Raw genomic sequence first — 24,228 nt, 5'->3', positions numbered from 1 at the left:
CAAGGAAGAAATGCCTCAATTCTAGCTTTTCTTCCCTCATTTGATCTGTTTTACCAGTTCTGCTGTCCTGTGGACCAAATGTTTAATTGAGTCCCTCCTTCCAGAATAAAGAGCGCATAGCCCAGATGCCTTCATTGCAAATACTAAGCTGGACAATGCTCAATTATCAGCCAGAGGCAGGGTGGCTGTTATGGACACCAGGGGGCAGTCATACTTCAAGAATTGAATATAGATCCTAAATCCAAATCTGGCAAACTGTAAGGAAAGTGCCTAGATGAGATCTATTTTATTTTATTTTTAAAAAGCCTATCTCTTGCAGCAGCAGCAACAACAAAACATTAAGGCAAAGGCTGCGGAACATTAGGCTATCCCTCTCATTTCCAACTGGATACAAAGTTGATTATGTGACCTAGGAGCACAGATTGGCCTGAGAAGAGGCAAAAACCTATCTCATATTCATCTGAAGGTTACTAACTGTCATGGCAAATCATTTCCAGAGTCTACAAAATGTTATACTAGTTCCACAACTGGAACATCAACCCCAGGTGTGTTTGAGCAAATTACATTGACGTTTGGAGGACCAGCAAGTTCCCGACCAATAACAAGGGTATGTGATTAATCTCATGCATCAGAACTCTTGAGAACTGGCACAGCTGATCTAGACCTATTACATGCTTTTCCACTGGTTCCTGAAGTAGAGCCTGAACCTGAGTCTAATAGCATTCAGTTGGTCCAGGAGATCTTGTCCTTGTATCCTGGAATCATCAGACCTGCAGGGACAGGGAAAATTAAACCATCCGTATTCCAAATGGTTATAAATATATGTATGTCTGGAGAATGAGTGGGACTATTTTGTCAGCCAAGGGTGCTATAGCAAAAGCATACAGACCATTATAACTTCCCCAAGACTCCACACTTCAGATAGTAAGCATTCACATGGACTAAAAGGAAGAAACCCTCAACACTGTGAGTTTCTGCAGATGGGCCAAGAAAAAGAAATTTCACATCAGTTTCTACCACTATAAAAAATCCTCAGCAAGGAACTCCAACCCTCAATAGACAAGTCTCAGCCCCCTCCTAGATTTCAGTAGTGAGAATCAAAAAAATTATCTTCTGTCAAGATATTCCTGAGCAGTGATCTCCCTATTAGATGATTCACTATCTACTGGAATCTGTTATGGGATCTTCAGCTAGGATGCTAAACCCTAACTTAAGACTTGTTTGAAACATTAGACAGGTTAGTCTTAGAGCAGCTGACTTAGAAAGTACTGTTTCTAGTAGCCAGAATCCTGCCAGAATCCTCTCAGCAAAGAAAGTGTTCAGCATCATTCAGCTGGTCACCATCATCCTGTGTTAGACCCAACCTTCATAACTAAAGTGAAGTTGTTTTTCATCAGGGATCCATGCTTCTGCCTTCTGATATCCCTACTTAGGCTTCAAAGCCTTACCAGTCATAATCTCCAGGTAGATCAGGGTTTGCATCAAACTAAATAAGCCTACCACATGAAGAGCTCTGGCACTTTTGACTAGATCTAGGACAACCACATTAGCTGTCCCCCACTTAAATGCCTTTGGCAGACAGCAACTAGCCCTCCATGGCTCCTTTATAAAGCATACAAACTTAACTTTCATCACTTGGCTGCAGATTCCATTCAACCAGGGAGAGTATTACAGAAAATAGTTCCCAGTGGGGATTAGGGGCCTTATGGTTGTAAGATTCCATCCTCAGGAATAGCTTTGGTATGTCCCACTATGGAATTTCCTGGCTCTACTGTATGAAAACAGCACATTTTTCTAGTTTTGCCTCCAGGGCTAGTAGGAGGGAGATACCCATTGTAGGATGCCCTGTCTCTTGTGTAGACAAAGAACCATTGCAGTAAATCCAACAGATAATTTCATTTTCTGAAACCTTCAATATTTTTGCCTTTTTTGAGGGGGTGGTCCATGAAAGAAACAGCAAAGAAGGAGAACTTTAAATTGAGCTCCTGGAATGCAGATGGGTAACTTCTATTTTGTTTCTTCTTCCTGAACATTTCAGTAATTGAAAACGATTGTAATTCTATTTGTCTGTCTGTCTGTCTATCATGTTCTAGATTCTGTTTTCTGTTCTATTCTTATAATAATAAGAATTACCTAGAAGCTTTATATAGAGTGACAGATGATTGCCCTTTTTTGAGGCAGTCAAAAATCACGATAAAAATGTCAGCTGTGATATTCTGCTCCCCCCTTTTTTTTTGTTAAAATGCTATTTTTTATTTCTTGTGTTTTAATCATTTTGCGTAAACATGTTTTATCTTTAAATTGATTTTTGTTCCTTAATTTGTTAACTATTTTAGGGAATTTTAATTAATAGAGAATACCTTTAAAATATATATGATGGCTAGATGAAAAGCTACTTGTGAATTGTACTTTAGCTGCCGTAAACTGTTTGTGAGAAAAGCCAAGTATATGTGTGTACATTTGTGTATGTGTGTGTGTGTATAACTTCAGCCAGTCCCCAATTTTCTCTTTAATCCTAGCTTAGAAACCTTTTTAGAAATGAGGTGCATATTATTTGGAACATCTCTGGCACATTTTGTTTGTTATTTTTGTTATGGCAAAAAGTCCCATTGCATTTTCTGTCTCTAGATTAACTGGTTCTTTTCTGGAAAGGCTCTCCTAGTATGTGTGAACCCAGCCTTTTATATCTCTAGAGCAGGGGTCTTCAAACTTGGCCCTTTTATGACTTGTGGACTTCAACTCCCAGAATTCCTCAGCCAGCCACGCTGGCTGAGGAATTCTGGGAGTTGAAGTCCACAAGTCATAAAAGGGCCAAGTTTGAAGACCCCTGCTCTAGATGAAGTCTGGTGGTGTTACTACTATGCTCCAAGGCTGAGGCAGTTAATCTAACAGGTGGGCCTTCTCCCTTATAGTGGCCTTTCTAGAAGTCTGATTTAGGAGGTCCCTACCTTAGCTTCCATTTCTTAATTTTTTAGGGCTCACCCTTTATCCAGGCATTTTTATCTTTTGTATTTTTGATGCTGACTGTCGTGTAGCTATTTTTACACATTCTATTTTTTTGTTTTGTTATTTCATTTTATTTCTAAGAAAACATAGTACGTAAAATAGTATAATGTATTTCAAATAAACAATGATGAAGAGCAAGAGAGTATTGATGTTGCTTTTTCATGTAAAACAATGTTGTTATTCTGTTGTAACATGTACAATAAGTGTCAGGATGAAGAGGAGACTTGGTAACATTTTTCTCTTGCTGTAATTTAGAAAAATGTAATTACTTTGCTAGCAGATTTGAGCCTTAACCCATTTTTTGTTAAATCATTAAATTTCAGGAAATTATTCTAAGCAATTATCTAGATCAGACATGTCAAACACAAGGCCCGCAGGCCGGATGCGGCCCGTGAAGTGGTTTCGTGTGGCCCGCGAAGCCATCCTGGAAACAGTGAGGGAACGGCCCCCGCTGCCTTGGCCCTGGTCCAGGCCGGCTGGGAGCCAATGTACAATTTTGTAGTGGCCATCTATGCTGAAATGTATTCAGTCTACAAGGCCATCTGGAAACAGTGAGGAACCAGCCCCTGCTGCGTCGGCCCCGCTCCCTGGGTGCATGCTGGGGAGGTGTCGCCCTTTGTGAGGAATGAAGGAATGCACCATCGCCTGGAAGTGGCCAGCAAATGGTCCTGGCCTACTTCACATATCTGGCTTGATGGGCTCCGGGAGAGGGGTTTCGGCAGGCAGTGGGGCGCTCTCCTCACAGCGCCAAGAGGCTGAGCCCCCACAGGCACCCTTGACGCGAACGATGTAGAGCTAGCCATGCCCATCCAGTAGGCCACACCCACCCTGGCCACACCCACTCGGCCTCCCGAGGGCAACTGCAATGCTGATGCGGCCCTCAATTAAATTGAGTTTGACACCCCTGATCTAGATGGCAGGTTGCATTAAAAATAGGGATGGTGTTACTTTGATTTCTCATGGATACCACCCCCAACCTCCATAAAGTATATAGATTATTATAATCAAATTTATATAGAATAAATACAATGTAGTTCAGTAATTAAAATGTTGTAGTGTATTATAGTGTATTATGAAACTTTGTACAGGTAGTCCTTGACTTATGATCACAATTGAGGCCAAAATTTCTATTTCTATTTATCGTAAGTTTTGCCCCATTTTATGACTTTTCTTGCCACAGTTGTTAAATGAATCACTACAGTTGTTAAGTTAGTAACATAGTTGTTAAGTAAATCTGGCTTACCCCATTGACTTTTCTTGTCAGAAGGTTGCAAAAGGTGATCCCATGACCCTGGGCCACTGCAACTGTCATAAATATGAGCCAGTTGCCAAGCTTCTGAATTTTGATCATGTGATCATGGGGATCCTGCAATGGTTGTAAGTGTGAAAAATGGTTGAAAATCACTGTTTTCAGTGCCATTGTAACTTTGAACAGTCACTAAATGAACTGTTGTAAGTTGAGAACTACTTGTATAATTTTTTTAACTCTGTTTGCATTTTGCATTGGCTTAAGTTGGTAATTTTGGTCTCCCTGTTGAAAATTGGATTAGGTGGTTGAGGTAAATGCTTTTCCTACCTGATCATTATTCTGTCTGACAGAATAAGGTCTAAAGATAGATTTAATTCCTTGCGCAAGGAGAATTAAAAAGTTGAGAATTTTTTAATTGTTTTCCAATTTCATGTGTAGGTTAAATGAAGAATGGAGTTAATATGGTACAGATGGAATATGTGGTTCAGAGTAGTAGGATGCAGCATAGGGGCCACTGATCCAGTTAACGATTTAGTCTCTATCAGTGTACAATTCTGCCTGCTTCCTTGGCATAGGTAGTGCTCGGCTTATGTCCATTTGTTCAGTGACTGTTCAAACATGCAGTAGTATTGAACAAGTGGACCTACGACTGGTCCTTGGAGTTCCTGCTGTCACAGCATCCCCGTGGTTGTATGATTGTAATTTCTGACATTCCCTGCTGGCTTTCCACAGTCAAAGTCAATGGGGAAGCTGGCAGGAAGTCATATGTTGGTCATGTGAGGTCCTCACTTAATGACATGCATAGTCCTCAATTATAGTAATCAGCACTGCTGAAATTCCTGTTACTAAGTGGTATGCTAGCATGATGTGCTTTATGATCATGTTGTTTAGCAATGGCCATTCCAGTCCCAATTGCTTTTGTAAACCGAGGACTACATGTATATCCTCTTGGAATTCTGAGCTGCTGCATGTATACTTTAGATAACATGTTCTAAGTGGGTGCAAAAAAAATGAGTGGGATGGTATGCAGTTTTTTAAAAATTTATAAATAGTTTTCTCCAATTTTTCACCTTGAGGATGTGTTGGAACTACTGTAAGTTTCAAAACCCTAGCCTGTAATGGCTTAATGTGTTGCAGTTCCTATACATCTGGAGACTATCAGTTTGGGGAAGGCTACTCTGATATACATATAATTTTTTAAAAATTCCATTTGGATTCCTAAGATGTAATGACTACAGCAATAATCCTGTGTGTGTTTGTGAACTCTCCCAAAGGGATGGACTTCCCTGTGGATCTCCTGGATAACTACAATCATGAAGATCTGGAGAGATCTGGAGAGGATTGTCTATCTGAACTTAGATGTGGAGATCCAGAAAATCCAGAATATTTCTCTCTTGTTGATAATATCAAGGTAAGATTGGAGTCATAGCTAGTTCATATTAATGTTTATAGATATTCTTTGTTTGTATAATTTTAGATGATTTTTAAAAAATCCCTTCCAGATTATTGATGTTGTCAGATAGGTAATGTGCACTGTCTGCAGGCTCGCTAGTCACCATCCAAACTTGGAAGAAAATACTCAACAAATAATCTCCAGTAGAAGAGAATATATGTAACACAGAACTAAACTGTAAATCCTTGGTGCTCTCTGAGCTTGGTTGTTTGCTTGCAGACATTTAATCACTTCACCTGATAAAATCATTTGTGCTATTGAATATGTTTCTTGCTCCCTGTTTATATGCAATAGCTTGCACTGCCACTGTTGGATTTAAACCATTTTTACATGCCATTCAAAAGTGACAGTAAGAAAACTAAGAAGGAAATAAAAAGACTAGAACACATCCTCTCCAGTAGCCAACACCCTAATAAGCAGGGATCAACTGGAAAACAATACAATACAATCAACTGGAAAACAATACAATAACAACAATAATAACAACAATAACAATAACAATAACAACAACAATAATAGAGTTGGAAGGGACCTTGGAGGTCTTCTAGTCCAACCCCCTGCTCAGGCAGGAAACCCTATACCATTTCAGACAAATGGTTGTCCAATCTCTTCTTAAAAACTTCCATTGCTTCTTATCCTGCCTTGGAGAATAGCTTGATTCCCTCTTCTTTGTGGCAATCCTAGAGATATTGGAACACGGCCAGGGCTTTTTTTCTCATAGAACACCCAGAACGGAGTTCCGGCACCTTTTTTGGATGGAACCTTGTAGAGTAGGCAAGGCAAGTATGACGTGTGTGAGTTCCAGCCCCCTTTTTTTTTTTAGAAAAAAAGCACTGAACACGGCTATCATGTCACCCTCGTCCTTCTCTTCATTAAACTAGACATGCCTATTTCCAGCAACCGTTCTTTATATGTTTTAGCCTCCAGTCCCCTAATCATCTTTGTTGCTCTTCTCTGTACTCTTTCTAGAGTCTCAACATCTTTTTTACATCGCGGTGGCCAAAACTGGATGCAGTATTCCACGTGTGGCCTTACCAAGGCATTGTAAAGTGGTATTAATACTTCACGTGATCTTGATTCTATCCCTCTGTTAATGCAGCCTACCACTCTGTTGGCTTTTTTGGCAGCTGCAGCACACTGCTGGCTCATATTTAAGTGATTGTCCACTAGGACTCCAAGGTCCCTCTCACAGTTCCTACTATTGAGCAAGGTACCACTTATACTGTACCTGTGTATTTGGTTTTTCTTGCCTAAATGCAGACTCTTACTTTTTTTACCATTAAATTTCATTTTGTTAGATAGTGCCCAGTGTTCAAGTCTGTCAAGATCCTTCTATATCTTAAGTCTATCTAATTCTACTCTACTCTAATCTACTAATCTAATTAATCTACTCTAATTAAGAAACCACTGAGTAGTTTCTTGAACTACTTGTAGTGAAACTACCCTTACCAACAGTAGAAGGGCAATCAATCAAATATAAATAGGGAGCAACGATATACCTTATAGCACTGATGAAGTTACCTAGTTGGGTAATGAAATGTCTGCAAACAAACAACCACACTCAGAGCGCATCAAGGATTCCACAGTCTTCTGTTATTGCTGTTTCAGCAGTTTAACAGCTGGACTTTTATTTTTAGTTTGCAGCCTTGAGTCTTAGTAATTGATTCAGCAAAACAAATGGAGGCCAGTGCTTACTATTCTGTATTCTCTTGCCATTTTATCTTAACCTTTAAAGGCTGGAAGGTTGGGGCAATGAATTTATTATTGTTTCTATTATATGTCTGAATGATTTGTTTTATTTATTTATTCAATTAATTTAATTATTTATTCAATAATTTGTATGCCACCCATCCTTACAACTTGAGGAAGCTTACAATAAATATGAAATAAACACTGTTAATAAATTATTGTAGCATTAGGCATATTTTCATCACTTAATGGACTGATTTCACCATTTTGTGAAAAGCCATCAGAATGGGGGTACATCTGATCTCAGCAGGCAAGCTGTTCCCCACAAAAGGGGATACTGCTCAGAGTGTCATTCTTGGCTCCCAGCCCCCCCAGTCCTTTGAGGGTGGGTAACTAGAGCATTCTTTCCCTGTTAGTGTCATGGTTCCGACAGATAGAGATGAATAAAGGAGAACTCCGAGACTTGCAAATTCCTCAAAGAACATGTTTATTAGTTACAAAGTATCGACATGTCAAAAGTGAAACCAAGCCTGGATACACAAGCAACAGTTCCCCAATAACAAAGTTAAATGTCCCACCCACAAAAGCTTTGTAAGCAACTACGTTCCCCAATATGATTATTTGGTGGGCTTTTTATGAAACGCCCAGTCTCTAGTCTCGGGAGCAGCCAAAGACCTTGGTTCCCACGGTCATTCTCCCATTCTATGTGGCAATCTCAAATGCGAAGGAAAATGGCTGCAACCATGCTCATTTGTAAAGTTGACCGTTAGATTGTATAGGGTGGGCATTTTGTTGCGCCTACAGGCAACAAAGCTCTAAGCCATAATGGATCATACATATGATGACCAGCATCTTGAATTCAGCATAGAAGCCTACTGGCAGCCAGAGTAGGTAGTATTCTGCTAATTTGACTAATACCAGTCCAAAAGCAAGCTATTGTATTATGTACCAACTACCACTTCCTTTTAAGGACAACTCAACATAGAGAGAATTGCATTAGTTTGATAACCAGGGCATGAGTCTCCGTCTTTAGTGTTTCTTCATTCAAGAATGTACTGTGTCAACAGTTCATAGATCCAAATGAATAAAAGTAAAAATGTTGAACTTCTTTTCTCCCTCTTAGGTTCCAATTTGTTTGTCAACCGTAGGGTTCATCCCCCTTTATGGTGGAGAAGAAAGACACAAAGTTCTTGCTTTATTTGCACCTGAGGACTCACTTGCAGGTTTCTCTTATATTTTGAATTGTAACACTGTAGCATTCTGATCTGAATTATTCCTTTTTTGGTTCCCGTGTGATTTGTTGCTTTTGATATGAAGTGTTTAGAAATACTGTAGAAATCATGATAAAATGGGGGTGCAATTGAAACTGGGCAAAAAGACTTTTAGTGTGAATAGCTTCTTCCTTCCAGTTTTATAATGTTTGAAGGATTTGATTCAGTCATCGATTGAATCATTCAATCATTGAATCATTTCAATCAGACTTGATTCAATCATTTTCCCATGCTTTGATTAAATAGGTAATTTCAATGAAAATTAGCCTGGAATTGAAGATTCAGGGTTTTCTTGAAGATTCTCCTCTTACATGAAATCATTTGTGAACCCAAGGTTAATTGTAATTGTTCTTACAAGAGCAAACTATCATTTGTTGCCATTTTGTTGCTATTATAGTACTGTAAAGATTTGTAATTTTTCCTGGGTGTATATTCCTTTCCCTAATTTTAGTTAGGGACTGATAGCTGATTAGGGCTTCCTTTGATTCAAGTAAGCAGTAAGTAGTTATTTATTCAAATAAGTAGTTTCTTTAAATTTGGTAATTTAGAAATTGAGGTGGAACCCAAAATGTTTTGGCTGCCATTCTGTTCAGAAGGTGTCTCCTGCATGTAGAACTCACAGATCTTTTGAAAATGAACCTATGATGGGATTACCCAGCTGAGAAGTGACGGCTTTTAAAATGGAACCGATCCCTGCTTTCTAAGAAATGCATGTACTAAACATGCATTTAGTGCTATAATTAAGAATAAAAGTAATGTGAAATATATACCTCTATAACTAGGCATAATTAGAATTGAAAGACTGAACACATTCTTACTTTATATTCTTTTTCTCTTTGAGCTGTTGCCTTGTTTCTGGCTGATCAGTGGTGGACTATTGATGATATTTTGAGAACATCATCTCCTTCTAGAGAAGGACTTCTACGGGTAAATAAAGTTGTACCTCTAGTAAAGTGTTTGATAATGAAATCTAAAGCTTAGCACAAATAAAAGAAATATCTGGCTTATTCAAGTGTGCAGTTCTGATTTACTTGGAATAGAATTGCTTGTGTTGAGCTGTGTCAAGAATTTTGAATTGTAGTAATGAGCCGTTTATGTGCTTATAATATGGACAATGCCTGGGATAAGGATTTATCAGTGCAATTGTTTTATATTTTTAGCATCTCTCATAATTGGTCATGCTGGCTAGGGCTGCTGGGATTTGCAGTTCAGCTGTGGATTTCTTATTCTTGTACTGTATAATCCAAGATAACTTCACTCAGATCATTTTATTTGAATGAATTCTGGGCTCTGAAGAATTAGCAATTCTATCCCAACATTATAGTTCTTAAAACTCTTCAGAAAACTGTAATGTATTAATTGTATTTATATCTTTTTTTTCTAGTCACTGTATCCTCACTTTTGAGCTATTTTAAATCAAGTTCATAATGTAGAATTGCCCTCCTAGGTTTTTTCCATACCTCATTTTTGTTTTATTAAATAGATATGTATACCTACTTTTGTCCTAAATTGTTTGAGGTGCTTTACAAATGTAAGCAAATTAACTAATATCGAAACCATAATCAAAAATAAAACCCCATTCTGCTTTCATTCTTTTGGAAGTATAAATGTGGATTTTAACTATATGAGACCTTTGGCTATGTTTTCTAATTCATATGTGTTTTTTTTAGGTGAAATCAATTGGGGAAAGAGTGGTTCTTTATGTGCTCAACAGAATAATTTATCGTAAACAAGAAATTGAGAAAAATGAGGTCCCATTTCTTTGCCATGGTAGCCATGATTATGCAAAAATTCTGTGGAAGAAAGGAATGGCTATTGGTTTTTATTCTATTAAACTGCCAGGTAAGACTATTCTTTAAAATGGAAAAAGTAATTGTAATACGAAGCAAACTGAAAACGAGCTCATCTTTTAACTTCATTTGCAAAGAACTAGTATATACAACTCCATTATATACAACTGCATTTTTATTTTGGAAATGGGAAAGGAGCTCTTTTACCTATCCAATAGGATACAGAAAAGAATGATTCCTTAGGAGCTGGTGGTGGTGATAGGGATGAAGATGGTGATGATTGTTGTTGGTGAAACTGCTTATGAACCTAATTACTGTCATTGACTTCTATCACTGAAGATAGCATAAACTTGTAAATTTGTCTTTATAGAAATCACATAGTTCTAGGAACCTAGGAAACAGCTTTATAACAAAATAAATATATAGAAAGAGGTGATCCTTCAAGCTTTTTAGCTCAGAAAAAAAAGTTTACACATACCTTGATAAGTTTCATCTTATTGGCCTCAACCCAAGCTTTTACTGCAGCTGTGCATTGATATAGTATTTGTCATTAAATCCAACAGAAGTTCGTGGAAGGTTTTGGGCTTCCATTCATGATTCTAGTTCTTCAGAGAAGCCTCAGTTAAGCTTCTCGATACTGTGTCTGTTATTAATCACGTTAGTTCAAACTGAGATACGCTGGTAGCATTATGCACAATATGAGAATGTAAGTTTATTTCAGTTGTCAATGCTAAATATGGACACTCAAAGTTAGAAATCAATGAAGAAAAGGAAATTAGAGAAGGAAATTAAATTTCTACAGATTAAGCCAGTGTTATTTCCTCAAATCTACTTACCCAGATTTAAATGCAGTTGCGTGAGATTGATGTCACCAAATTCTTTTGCTAATTCTTGACATCTTAAATCATATTTAAAGTTATAGACTCATTTGCCTCTCTTTACAGACTGCTAACAAATAGGACAGATCATCAGTGTCTTTGTTCATTTATTGTATTCTCAAATGGACTTTAAACTATTTTAATTGAGGGCCTGAATGCAAACTTCCCTTTCTTTTTTCTTATTGTAAGCAAAAAACAATCCTCCTTTGTTCGGTTTAAAATTGCAATAGTTTTAAAAAAGCCATGTAATGAATGTCTAAAGAACCCTCTTATTGATTGTTCCCTCCCTCCCTCCCTCCCTGTCTTACTTCCAAGGAAATCAGTTGCCAACTGCAACAAATTATATGGCCTTGACAGGTCTTAGAAACTTGATATTTGGCCAGATGGCCCCCCCTTCTGCTGTGACTTGCCAAACCTTGGGGGAGGCTAAAAAGCAGATGGCAAGGGATTCTTTTGTTTTGGTTGCTGATATTTGGACCTTCCTGAATAATTTTGTGCAGAGTTTTTAGATAGGGTTAGGGGATGGTTTGCCTATTTTTGGAATAGTACATTCCTATTAGTGGAGAGCAGTTTTGCTTAACCTGCTCCTTTGTTACTTGCAGGCTGGAGCAGTGAGGATCAAATTCCATAATAGATTGCTTTCACATTATTTGCTTCTAGTTTGCTAACCGTGACTGCATCTAGGGTTGTCATCTGTATTCAGTTATCAGTTTGATAATGCCTGGTCTGGAGTAGCTATGGTAGCAATAAGAAGATAAAAACAACGATTCTTGGCAAAGTTAAGGGAAGACTAAGATTTTGTTCCTGAGTATAAAAGGAGATATTTTTTTGTTAAAAAAACCAGACTGTATGATTTCATAATGCATATTCTGACCTTTCAGCTTATTCTAATTTGAAGAATGTGAAGAACCAGTTATTGCAATTAGACTGCTCAATATGCCTACGAATCATTATTTGGATTTTGCTTGAGTTACATGCACAATAATCAGGACAGGATCAGTGGAAAGGACAAAAGATCCCCTTATAATGATCTAAGAGAATGTGATCGACTTTACACCAGGGTGATGGATTGCACGGCCAATATTATGGAGTCAACTATTGTTATTAAAGTTCAAAAACATATTTTAATCAGTCTTTTTAGAGTTTAAAGCTTTTATGGCTTTTATGTATTTTATTATTGTTGCCCAGAGCCCTTGGTATGTATATTTGAAAACTTATTTTAGGGAAATAAAATACCTCAGGTATATAAAGATGACTCTTTCTGAAATGCTAATTAGAGTTGGCTGTTGTGTTTGCAGGGAGCATATGTAGTGCCTTTGTTACTCAGAGCTACCAGCTTCCTGTTCTGGACACAATGTTTGTGAGGAAGAAGCATAAGGGTAAAGATTTTGGGCTTCTGATGCTGGAAGATTTTGTGGATTCTTTCACAGAAGATGCCCTTGGTTTACGTTTCCCTCTGACATCTTTCATGCATACTGGTAAGACCTGGTGGAAGATACTTCAGAATGTTCATAGTCTGCAGTTTAGGAGTAGAGTTTGACATTCTGAATGGATATTGCATATCTCATTTGTCAGAACACATTCTTTGCATTCCCTGTTACTACAGGTATTACTTATTTTAGCCTCAAGTCCATCCTTATGCACACAAGAGACAAATATCTAAGAAATTAAGGATTTTAAGGATTCCCTGGGGTTTTAAGATCTGAAGTATTGAACTGTTTATATTCTGCACTGCTTTCATTGGTATATTATGGAAGATGAACATTTAGCAGTCAAAAAGCCATCTATGGCTTTTAAAGCAGTTGTAAGCAATGAGGACAGATGTATGTACCTATTCTCTACAAACTGCAGGATGCTCTTGTGCTTCTGTTTGTGACACAATTATGTTTCTAATGCTCCCTTAAAAGCAGATGTTAAAAATAGTGTTGCCATTTTTGGGGGGGAGAAAGTGGGAAGCTTGTAAAATAAAATAAAAACAAATCTGTGTTATAGATGTTTTACTGAATGTGTTCTCTTTATCTTGCTCAGCTTGCCAGAAGTACTTTGAAAGGTATCCAGGGGATCGTGACCTTCTGTGGGAAGTTGAAGGCATAGGCCACTGGCACCAGCGAACACCTGTAGCTAGCGTTTTGCAGAGAGAAAGTTTAAAACTCAAAGGTAGGAGGGTATTGACATATAATGCAGTTAGACACAAAATAGAGACTGAGAAGTTTTACTAGTCGGTGGGTGTTTTCCTGAGGTTCTAGAAAGATTTCTATTTTTTAAGAACAGCAAAGAAACTTGCTTGCAAGCCCAAGTTATGGAACTGAAGGAAGATTGCTTGGGGTAAGGGAACCAGGGTAGATTTATAGATGGAAGATTATTGTGCTGCTGTAAAAAGAAAAGTCCCAGCTTCCAGGTTTTGGACAACCTGCTGTGGCCAACTCACTCTGAGACAACTTGCAAAGGGAACCCGTGGTGAGTTGTCCTGTAGCGATTTTCCCATGGCGAAATGGCTGCAGTGAGTTGTCCCATTCTGGCCCTCCAGATGGGTCCAGAGTTCTGTGCCTATAAGGACTATTGTGCACCTTTCTAGAGTTGACCAAATGGGGGTTCTGTACTGGCTCTAGTGGAAAACAAAATAGAGCCTGCTCTTTTAGTTAGCTGTGGTCTGCCAACAGAAATAAGCAGAAAAGAATTTTATTAGTAACAGATACTAGGAGATAATATTTTGAAATGGTTGCATTTTTAATTTTTTTTCCCTATGAACAAGAAGCCTTGCAAATAGAAGCTAGCACTTCCCAGAATGAGGAGCAGCTTCTGTACCCTTCCACAGATAACAGCCCATCGCATGAACAGGCAGTTGACCCCGGTGAAACACACTTGAGTGTAGGTATAAAATAGCTTCCTTTGAATTATTTAGAATTTGCTCTGTGTTTTATATGTATGCATATGACTTTATTAATTTTTGCCTTTTCAAAATCCTTAAATGTTTTTTATTGAAGTGGAAAAATGGGAAACTTCTTAAAATATCCAATTTAACTTGCATTGCTTTGCCCACTCTCCAGAGTTTATAATATTCTTGTGTAATTAAAGTATGTATTTGGAATTAGGCTTGAAGCAGTCATGTTTAGTGCTGCTTCTGTTTACAGGCTGCAAAGATAGCCTCAGATTGTGAAGCGCTGTGGTAAGCAGGCAGAAAAAGGCAGAAGACAACTGCATGTACATCCTGATTTTAGTCTGGTTTCAGCAGTGTGTAATATTTGTCCAAATTCCACTGTCATAAATAATCAGCAAATTGCAATTTTATAGGAGTGATTTTTCCAATTTTCAGCAGTAAAAATGGGATCAAAGCCTTTAATTCTCCCCACCGCTCTAAAAAAACCAAAGAGGAAAAAAGATTGAACTTCATTTAGCTATATTAACAATGTTTTCCTTAAAGATTATCTTGGTCTATACAGATGAGAGTTCTGGTGGAGTATAATTTTAACATTTTTTATTTCTCCTTCAGATCTCTCATGTATGTTAAATTTCCAGGCCCTTTGTTTTTCTTTTGTCTTTTATCTTTAAATTCTGCATTTATTTTAACTTTTTATATTGATGTTTTGTTTAATAAAGTAAACATCAATATGGATATATAATTGAATGAATGAAAGAAATCTATTAGCAATGATTTACTTTAAACGATTTTGGTTTTATGTTATGGATTTATAAACGTAAGTCTTCCCTGATTTTAGGTTGATGTCCATAAAAATAAAGATGGCTTTGATGTATATGAAGGTACCTCTGAAGGTAAAAAATGCAGTATGCATCTTTTTTGCAAAATATTTTTTTCTATTATTCACTTTGTTTACGAATGCATATGATCAGAGAAGGTACTTCAAAAGGAAACTTATTAATAGGAGCCCTCAATTTTGTGAGATTTTGTTTTATAAAATATTCATTCATCTTCTCCCTACTCCCAAACTCCACAGGAGCTGTCTTAGCTAAAAGACAATCTCTCTCTCTCTCCCTCTCCCCTCCTCTCTCTCCCTCCCTCCCCCTCTCCCCCTCCCCTCTCCCCTCTCACACACATACACACACACACTTTATTTTGATACTACAATTGCAGAAAGATTCAGTATATGGATGGAAAAATTCAAACCAATAGTAAGATTCATGTCATAGTTGTAAGTCTGGAGATAGCTGGACTGCCTGGTTGAGCATGAGGTGAAAGGAGACGTCATCATTGCTGCTGCCCAGAGTTCTATGACACGGCTGCTGGAATTGGGCATGTCTAGTTTAACGAAGAGAAGGACGAGGGGGGACATGATAGCAGTGTTCCAATATCTCAGGGGCTGCCACAAAGAAGAGGGAGTCAAGCTATTTTCCAAAGCGCCTGAAGGCAAGGACAAGAAGCAACGGGTGGAAACTGATCAAGGAGAGAAGCAACCTAGAACTAAGGAGAAACTTCCTGACAGTGAGAACAATTAACCAATGGAACAACCTGCCTCCAGAAGCGGTGAATGCTTCAACACTGGAAGTTTTTAAGAAGAGACTGGACAGCCATTTGTCCGAAATGGTATAGAGTTTCCTGCCTGAGCAGGGGGGTGGACTTCCAAGGTCCCTTCCAACTTTATTATTATTATTATTATTATTATTATTATTATTATTATTATTACTACTACTACTACTACTACTACTACTACTACTACTACTACTACTACTACTACTACTACTACTACTACTACTTCCTTCCTGGTGTGGTACTGTTGATAGTTGGTACTTTGATTGCCCTCACATTTCCTTGGGAGATTCTGTTATCTGGCTTCCTCCCTTCCTTCCAGCCCTTTATAAGTAGCGATAGGACTTTTATAACCTGCATCTTGACTTCTGAGGATTATTGATGATGATGGTGGTGATGGTGATGATGATGGAGAAGAAGGAGAAGAAGAAGAAAAAAACCAAGTCTGCAATTCTGCCTTTTGGCCCTTACACTTTTGAAGCGTGATAAAACAGTACTCCCCCTCTTTTGGATGGGTTGGAAGAAAAACAATGTAATAGACCTGGATGAACTTCAAGAGCAGCCCCATGTAGAGTGCATTGTAATAATCAAGTTGTTAGATGACTAGAATGTGAGTGACAGTTTCCAGAGTCTCTCTCTCAAAGAAAGGGTGCACAATTTGTACTTGGGCAAAGATCTTCCTGGCCACAGCTGCCCCTTGTTTTTTTTAGCAAATCTGGAAGGACTCCAAAGTTGTGTACCAGTCTTGAATGGGATCCCATTCAAGACCAAGGATGGTCAACTCAAAATTGAGTTTTGACACTGAGGGCCAAACAGCCACATCAACTCAGTTTTGAATCTATTGAATCATAATCTGCTCCACTCCATCCAGATCCAAACAGCCTCGAGACTCAGATTGAAATTCTTCAAAATTGACACATAATCCATTGTCCATGTCTCTTCTGAATTCAGTCTCTCCATTTTCTGATGAAATTGCTCTCCTGGAGACTTTTCCAGCCCAGATGCCAAGACTGCTCTCTCCTCTCCTGAAGAACTACTCCACAAGAAAGCATGGCAGTGGAGGTTTTTATTTTGGGCATGACATTCCCCACTAAATTTACAACTGTGTGTTAGAAATGAAGCTGATTTATTTTATTTAAACTGAAATAGTGATATATTAGGCCTAGCTGAAAGTACACTTAGATTTCCTAGAGATAAGATCAGATATTTAAGACCTTACACATTGCGGCAAAAATACCTCCTAGACATTAGTAACACATTGCTAAAGCAGTTATTTAGTTTGAATTTTTCATACATCTTGGTATTATTTGTACACAATGTTAAGTTTTGAGGTGGTTTTTCATTCTCCAGAACTTACTGCTTTACCAATTCCTACTCGATCACGAAGCAATCATCTGAAACATCCAAAGTTGGGGAAAAGAATTCAAGAACCTGGAATTTCTGAAACTGAAGATGTAAATTCTTCTCAATCATTGGGAAACAGGTACAGTATATAATTCAATAAAATTACAAATGAAAAATCTTTAAATACGTCTTGCACACATTTGTACAGAAAGACAATATGTCATTTCACACTGAATAATATATATTATTGTTAAACTGTGAAATTCAGGAAATGAATGTAAAACTGCCTTAAAGTTAGCATCAGTAGCAGGACAATACTTTTTATCAAGTTCAATCAAAATAGTAAAAAGCAGTCTTGCAGGTTTTAAAGTTCTCCAGAACTCTTCACCAGGAAAGATGTTACAAAAATCTCAAGATTGAGAAGAAATAAAAAGAGTTTAAATATTAGACTAGATATTTCAGGAAGACACTAGGTAGTTATTGTCAGTGTCATGTTACAAACAGCATTCTTGGGTTACCTGACCTCCAAATAATTTGTTTCCAGTATTTTTCCTGCATGCCTGAATAACCCAACAGATCTGAAGGTGCCAACCATTGTTCTTTGCTTGTAAATAATGTATATAACTTAATACAGTCCTAAAAATCAAGTCATGTGCGTTTCAGTATCACTCAGTTGCTATTGGTTGTTTTACATGTATTTTTGTTGTTTCTCCTGTTGCATAGATTGGATCCTATTATTCATGTATCTGAACATTCAGAAGAATTGATAGATGAGATGGAAGAAAAACTGATGGACAGTGAGCAGAAAAAGCTACTGGAGAATTCAAAACAGTCAGTCCAAGAAACAGTCCAGCAGTATATTCCACCAGAGAAGCAAGATGATAAAGAGGTATGATGATATCTTTAAAAATACGATTATTGTTACTAGTATTTTTTTAATTCTGCCTTTGTGACAGCTGTCTTCCATAAGATCACACCCCATTTTTAAAAAATGACATTCCTTGTCATAAAGTTTAGCAACTAGGAGTATAAAGATACAGGATGAAGAGAGAGGGGGGAAAGGAGAGGACTGACCAACAAAGAAAGTTGAAAGAAAGATATAAATAAAATAAATAATAATACTCAGTTTTGCCAAGTGTGATCTTTCTTTGTTGACATCCTTTTTGAATAGTGGTTAAAGATCAAGTAACTATACAGTTACACCAATCAGCAGGAGAGTCCCTCTTAAAAATATTTTCTGTTTCTGAGTCAGTTGGGACACAGGAAAGAGCTTTTGCCTGGATTGCTGTTCAACCAGAAGATATATTCCATCAGAAGTTGTGTTCATTCCCCCCATTCCAAATTTAGAAAAGGAATCAAGCCATTTTTTTTTTTTAGTCTCCGGTCTTTTCACTTGAAGTTAATTATTTTCACTAATTATGTTTTGGTTTTTGTTGTTTAATTTCTTCAGTGCTCTAGGAGGAAAAATGTAGGAATTCAGTTAAAATGAGTGATACTTAGGATCAAGTCAACAAACTGTTGGAGAAACTGATAATTCTTCCTGGCAGAGAAATAGATCATATACTGTACTCTTTCTTTAGCTTATGGTTAACTCCCTTTTACCTGGATGATGTTCCTAACAGTCACAGAATATAGTCTTTCTTTGACTCATGGCATAAGCCAGATTGATTGGTAAACCTCTTTCTATCCATTATTACAAATAAAGTATTATGATAGCTTTTATTTAAAATTGTTCTTGGCTGCCTATACAAAAAGTAATGGTTAAGAAGACTTTACAAAAATCTTAACATTCAAAAAGATTGCAGAGATGCAGAGACAGAGCTGCAGTCATCTCTGAAATTGTTGGCACCCCTCTCATTTTGGATATAGTGGAAATAAGAGAGTGCATTCAGGAAGTAATTATTCAGAGAGGTCCTCAGTACTACAGTGTGAGTGTCCTGTTGTGTCTGAATTCTTCTGAATGATTCTATATGGATGCACCACTTTGATGTGCTCATGTGATTTTTTTAAAGGAAACAGATATAGAGCCAATCAATGGAGAGATAATGGAAAATGCTATCAAGGTATCAATAGTGACTGAAGGATCAACAACAAATGAAGTTCTGGATGGAGAGTCAAAGTTACAACCAGACAGTTCAGAAGAAACAACTTTAACTTTACTTGTACCGTTAATCCTTGATTCTTCAGGAAAATCCACTGAAGATAGTGATGACAATGTTTCAGATAAGGTGAGGGAATGTTAAAACAATGTTTTCAGATTATTTTTACACTTGGCCCCTAATTTAATAACTTTTAATACCAGGCAATGGATTTTTTTTGTTCTTCCAATACTTTGAATTTTAAGTTCTTATTTAGGTTGCAGTATGATCTCCCAGTTATCTTTATCACTATTTTCCTTGTCTGTCTTCATTTTTCTTTTTGTAGTTATTTAATCTGTTTTTCTTATGTACTCATTTTAAATGTTGCAGTATGTTGAATGTAAGTTTACTTGGGAAATGTTCTGCTTTAACAAATGAAAGTGTTTACATTTCCGTTTACCCAACATTGAACAATTCCATTTGAACAATTCCATCTCTGCTTCTTCATCCATGCTGGTTTTTATATGGAGACTTCAAACTTGCGTCATCTTTACTTTTGACCTGATTTTTCTCTGGTTGAGCTTTAAAGTGAACATTTTAGATAACATATTTTAGTTTCAAGGTAATATGCCTAATAGAAATCTATCGCAGAAGCATTGTGAAAATGAATGAAGTAAAGAAGCACTCTTAGGATTAAAAGCAACATCTATGATATTGTATTTCTTAAGAGTTTTGTAGTGTGTTTTACATATATTTGACTTACAGTAGTGCTTGCTTTCTTCCTTAGGTTGAGAATTTGGCAGATTCTGAGGTGGCAATAGAAGAGGAGCATGTTACACAAAGGAAAAGAGCAAATGCTGATCCTGTTTCAGCAGCAGAAAAAGAATCTTCTAATAATGGTATTTCAAACTCGGTAGCAGGTGAAGCTCCAGAAGATGCCATTTCTGAAAATGTCTCTCCCAACACAACCTCTTCCTTGGAAGAGCAAAGCGAAGAGGGTGGATCTGACTCACCAGAAGCCCCCATTGCTCTGGCTCAGGGGGCTCTGATGATGGTTGAATTGGAGGACATCTCTTACCAGCAACATTCCGAGGGACAAAAGAACCAAATGGATGAACAGTCTGAAGAGTCAGCTGAGCCCGTGTCTGAGAGAGCTGCTGACAGCAGTTCAGAAGAAGCAGAAATTGAGGTGCCCGTAGTAGACAGGCGGACCTTACGAAGAAAGGCTAAAGGATACAAAGGCCCACCTAAGAAAAAAGGGAAACTAATTTGAACAGAATTGTAGTCAACCTAAATGGGAATGATTGCCATTTTCATTGTTTCTTTCTTCACAGAAAAAAGCCGTAAAATTACATACCACGGTAGGATACCCATGTATTTAAATACTGGAGTCATTCCCAGTTTTTTTAATAGTCTGTTACTTATTTTGTTGTTTAACCACTACATAAAAGGAACTGAATTGAGTATGGAAGTAAATGTCTACTTTTGCTAAACAATAATCATAAAGACACAAGAAGTTAAAGTGGAGACAGTAACTATAAACCAATTATTTTGGAGATGTTGAAAGTCCAGATGCCACTTTAACAATTGTATTGTTAAGCTGCCTCAAGTAGTTATTTGTAAGCCCTCGTTACAATAACACATAATTTGTGAAGTGTCAGGCATTTTCTTCATCCCTAAATGGTTAATTGCACACCTTGATGGTTTTTCAAGCTTAGCAGGGATAGGCATTTATAATTATAGGGTGTTTTTTTTCAAACCCTGTTACTGTTATTTTGTAGTAAATTTAAAATCCTGTTTTAAACAGAAATACAGAATACTTGATATTATTTTGTGCTTAGTTCAAAATACCCTTCAACTTTTCTATGGATACTATATACCCACATTCAAAAAACCCAAGATTATATCATCCTAACTAAACCTGAATCTTCAATCTATGTTGGAGTACTCTGATTATTTTGCCAGTGAATAAAACTCCTAATATATACACAGTAAAGTGAACTCCTTCAGAGTAATTGTAGATTAGACCATCATAAGAATTTATCATTATCATTTTCTAAGTATTAGCAGTTGGACAGATTCAGTCATTGGTTTAAGGCATGTTCAGTCTTGAGTTTGAGTATATGTTAGTAAAAATATTCACTTGAAAACATGTGAAAGTGTTCACTTTACTCTTTTCAGAATTGGTGTTTTGGCTTCTGGCTGTAGAAGCTCAGTTGGTTGCTTTTTAAAAACAACTCATCTTGACATATAGATGCAGGTTTTTGTTTTTTTTTTAAAAGCAGGTCATGAGAAGTTTTGGCTTTGAGGTTGATAAGAGTTGCCAAGTTGTTTGAATTTTCAGCATGATACACATTTTTCTACCAGTGTACATTTTGTATATCGTGTATTAGAATTTGTGCAGAAATATTGGTTCTAATATAAACACTTTCTTATAAAGCACCTGAAACAGCTTGTATCTTGTACTCCCCTTTTTTGGTAAAATAAGACATTTTGACAATTTAAGATCGGAGCAGTTTTTTTGCTACTTAGTGCTGAAGTTTTTGAGATGGACAAGGTTAAATTACAGTTTTTGAAAGGAACCATAGTTATGAACGTTAGATGTATTGAGTTAGATAAACATCCCAAGGGGCTTGATAATTCTTATTCTGTAAAACAAAACAATATTTTGTGAAGTGGTTAAGTGTGTATTTTTATTATGGCTTCTGGATTGGTGGTGATTTAATACTATACTAAATGTGTTTTAAATCAGTGTTTTTCCCAAATCATAAATTTGACTTGTACATTAAATAAAAAAAACATTTATTTTCAGTCTGTATTTAAATTGGTCTATGTAACATTTAATTGCAAAGTTACTTCTTACATGAGAGCTGAGTTTCTTAACCTTTTTAGGATAGTTAGTTATAAAATCTTAAAAGTTAATTTTGACATCTGTGGTCACTCCAGAAAACAATTTCATTGTTTTGTCTATAAACCAGAAGGATATTTTTTCTTGTATGCACAAGTAAGAAAAACTCCTTTCTGCAGAGAGCAATCTACTAGCTGAAATTATTCAAAAATCTCTCTTGGACTACATATTGTTTATAAAAATGTACGATGCCTGTAGCAAAGTCTGGAAGAATTAAATTAAATACTGATTTGTTATGATAGCAAATATTTGTATGCATTATGTAACTAAAACTGGGGGGGGGGGAGAGTTCCCTCACTGGAATTAGGTAACCTTGCTTCAGTAATGTTATTGGTGTTTATCAACTATTATCTTGTAACTTTTTTACACTGCAGCAGTTATTGAAGTAACGCCCTTAAATTAAATTATGTCGAGAAATTAGTTAAGAACAAATTTGTAAAGCCAAAAGGATTATTATATTGTTTAGCTTAAATAGGTGAAATTATTGGGTCTGCAAAGAACAAAATTCTTGATAAAAGTTCATAGCAGAAGTGTAAAAGATACTGTACAAAACAAAATTGAAAAGCAGTATTATCATTCATCTGTTTTTAGTTTAAAAATAATATTTAAAGAAAGTAGCATGTGAACTCAACTTTGTTTTTAATTATATAGTTTTCTAGGATCTCATTTCTTATTCAGGTTTTACTGCTTCCAGTGTCAAGGTGTCTTTTACATTTCATGCACGTTACCATTTTCAAGTATGATTTCATGAACTGTTTTACTGTACTTATTGCATGAAGTATGTAGAATCTCTTCTACATAAATTTAATAAAATGTTTACCTTTTAGCTCAATAGAAATGTTGTGGTTTATTTTTGTTTATGCACATCCCTTAGTCATGAACTTGCAGTGTAGTTAAGTTGCAGCACAACATTCATTTTTCATCATCATTGCAGCATATGCTTTTAAGAAAATTATCTGCAGAGTTGTTGATAAAACATTTTAATATAATGCTGTCTTATAGTATATACCATGTTTCTCCCTTACGGTGTGCATTGTTTCTAATTGGTTAAACTTAACATATTTTAATTTTCTTATAATTCTTACTAGCTTAAAAAATTCCTTTCTTCTTAGTCAGGATGGGTGAGCATTTATCCAGACATCCATGGCCCAATATAACCTAACTAGACATAGTAGGCCAATAGAACAAGGGACCAGTGATAAGATTTTTACATTGCAGCTGGGAAATCCAATCCCCTTAGGTTCAATGGGAACTTTGCTCTACTAAGTCTTGAATGACTGGGATATTCTATGCAGCAGAAATCTTCCCATGGTCACTGGGAATAAAAAGTTTGAATGCTGTTTCTATAAACCATCAGAAAAGCAAACCCTAGTCTCTTGATCACAAAATGAAATTAATACAAGGTAACATGTTGTGGTTATACATACTGCACACAAAAAAGAATGTTAAGATTGGTTGGCAGTAACATTACTGGTAGACATAGAGTTCAATAATTGGTCTACTAATCTATATTATTAAAATTATAGGCTTTTGATCCTACACATCCTATTCAACCTTGGATAGATCAACCCACCATGTATTCTGAAGTTTTGGGAAATAGGATTGACACTAATCCCAGATTACAGAGGAAAGGGTAAGTTTCTAACCACACTTCCTCTTGGAGGGAGTTCTGATTATACACTGATAGCAGCAAACATATTAACTTAAGAGTTTCATTAACATTTCACTATATACAAAGAAAAAAAACCACTTCAGGAAATGTTTTAACATATATAAAACAAGATTACAGTTCAGTCACCCACATATTCCTAGGTTAAGAATATTTTGTATACTTAGAAAATTTTCCCTGGAACTAATAACCTGCAATATACTATGAACATGCTTTCTCACTACCAAGATGCTACTGGATGTCCACCAAGTTGGAATATTCTTATACTTCAACTTGTGTTCCACATGTGTGAAATTTGGTGTAGAAAGTTAGTTTCAGCTATTACTTATCCATACGTACCTACTTTCTTAATACTGAAAAAATTTACAGTAAAGGATGTTACTGTGTGCAAGAAACAAGGACTACAGATA

General features: G+C 36.6%; 1 protein-coding gene across 1 annotated transcript in view; it reads left to right on the top strand.

The window, feature by feature from the left end:
- Nucleotides 1–20,565, top strand: part of FAM169A (family with sequence similarity 169 member A) — a 34,241-nt gene extending 13,676 nt beyond the window's left edge. The window contains exons 2-13 of the mRNA XM_015820140.1: nucleotides 5,530–5,666; nucleotides 8,521–8,620; nucleotides 9,510–9,595; nucleotides 10,339–10,510; nucleotides 12,635–12,814; nucleotides 13,365–13,493; nucleotides 14,089–14,204; nucleotides 15,053–15,107; nucleotides 17,170–17,302; nucleotides 17,887–18,052; nucleotides 19,176–19,391; nucleotides 20,029–20,565. Of these exons, the coding sequence (XP_015675626.1) occupies nucleotides 5,530–5,666; nucleotides 8,521–8,620; nucleotides 9,510–9,595; nucleotides 10,339–10,510; nucleotides 12,635–12,814; nucleotides 13,365–13,493; nucleotides 14,089–14,204; nucleotides 15,053–15,107; nucleotides 17,170–17,302; nucleotides 17,887–18,052; nucleotides 19,176–19,391; nucleotides 20,029–20,514 (1,976 nt within the window). The 3' untranslated portion in view covers nucleotides 20,515–20,565. The remainder of the gene's footprint in view (nucleotides 1–5,529; nucleotides 5,667–8,520; nucleotides 8,621–9,509; nucleotides 9,596–10,338; nucleotides 10,511–12,634; nucleotides 12,815–13,364; nucleotides 13,494–14,088; nucleotides 14,205–15,052; nucleotides 15,108–17,169; nucleotides 17,303–17,886; nucleotides 18,053–19,175; nucleotides 19,392–20,028) is intronic.
- The last annotated feature ends 3,663 nt before the right edge of the window (nucleotides 20,566–24,228 follow it).

Source organism: Protobothrops mucrosquamatus, unplaced genomic scaffold (genome assembly GCF_001527695.2).
Source record: "Protobothrops mucrosquamatus isolate PMUCROS unplaced genomic scaffold, P.Mucros_1.0 scaffold1076, whole genome shotgun sequence".
In the NCBI taxonomy this organism is placed as follows: domain Eukaryota; kingdom Metazoa; phylum Chordata; class Lepidosauria; order Squamata; family Viperidae; genus Protobothrops; species Protobothrops mucrosquamatus.
Note: the sequence above shows the minus strand (reverse complement) of the source record. Positions and strands in the feature narration are given on the sequence as shown.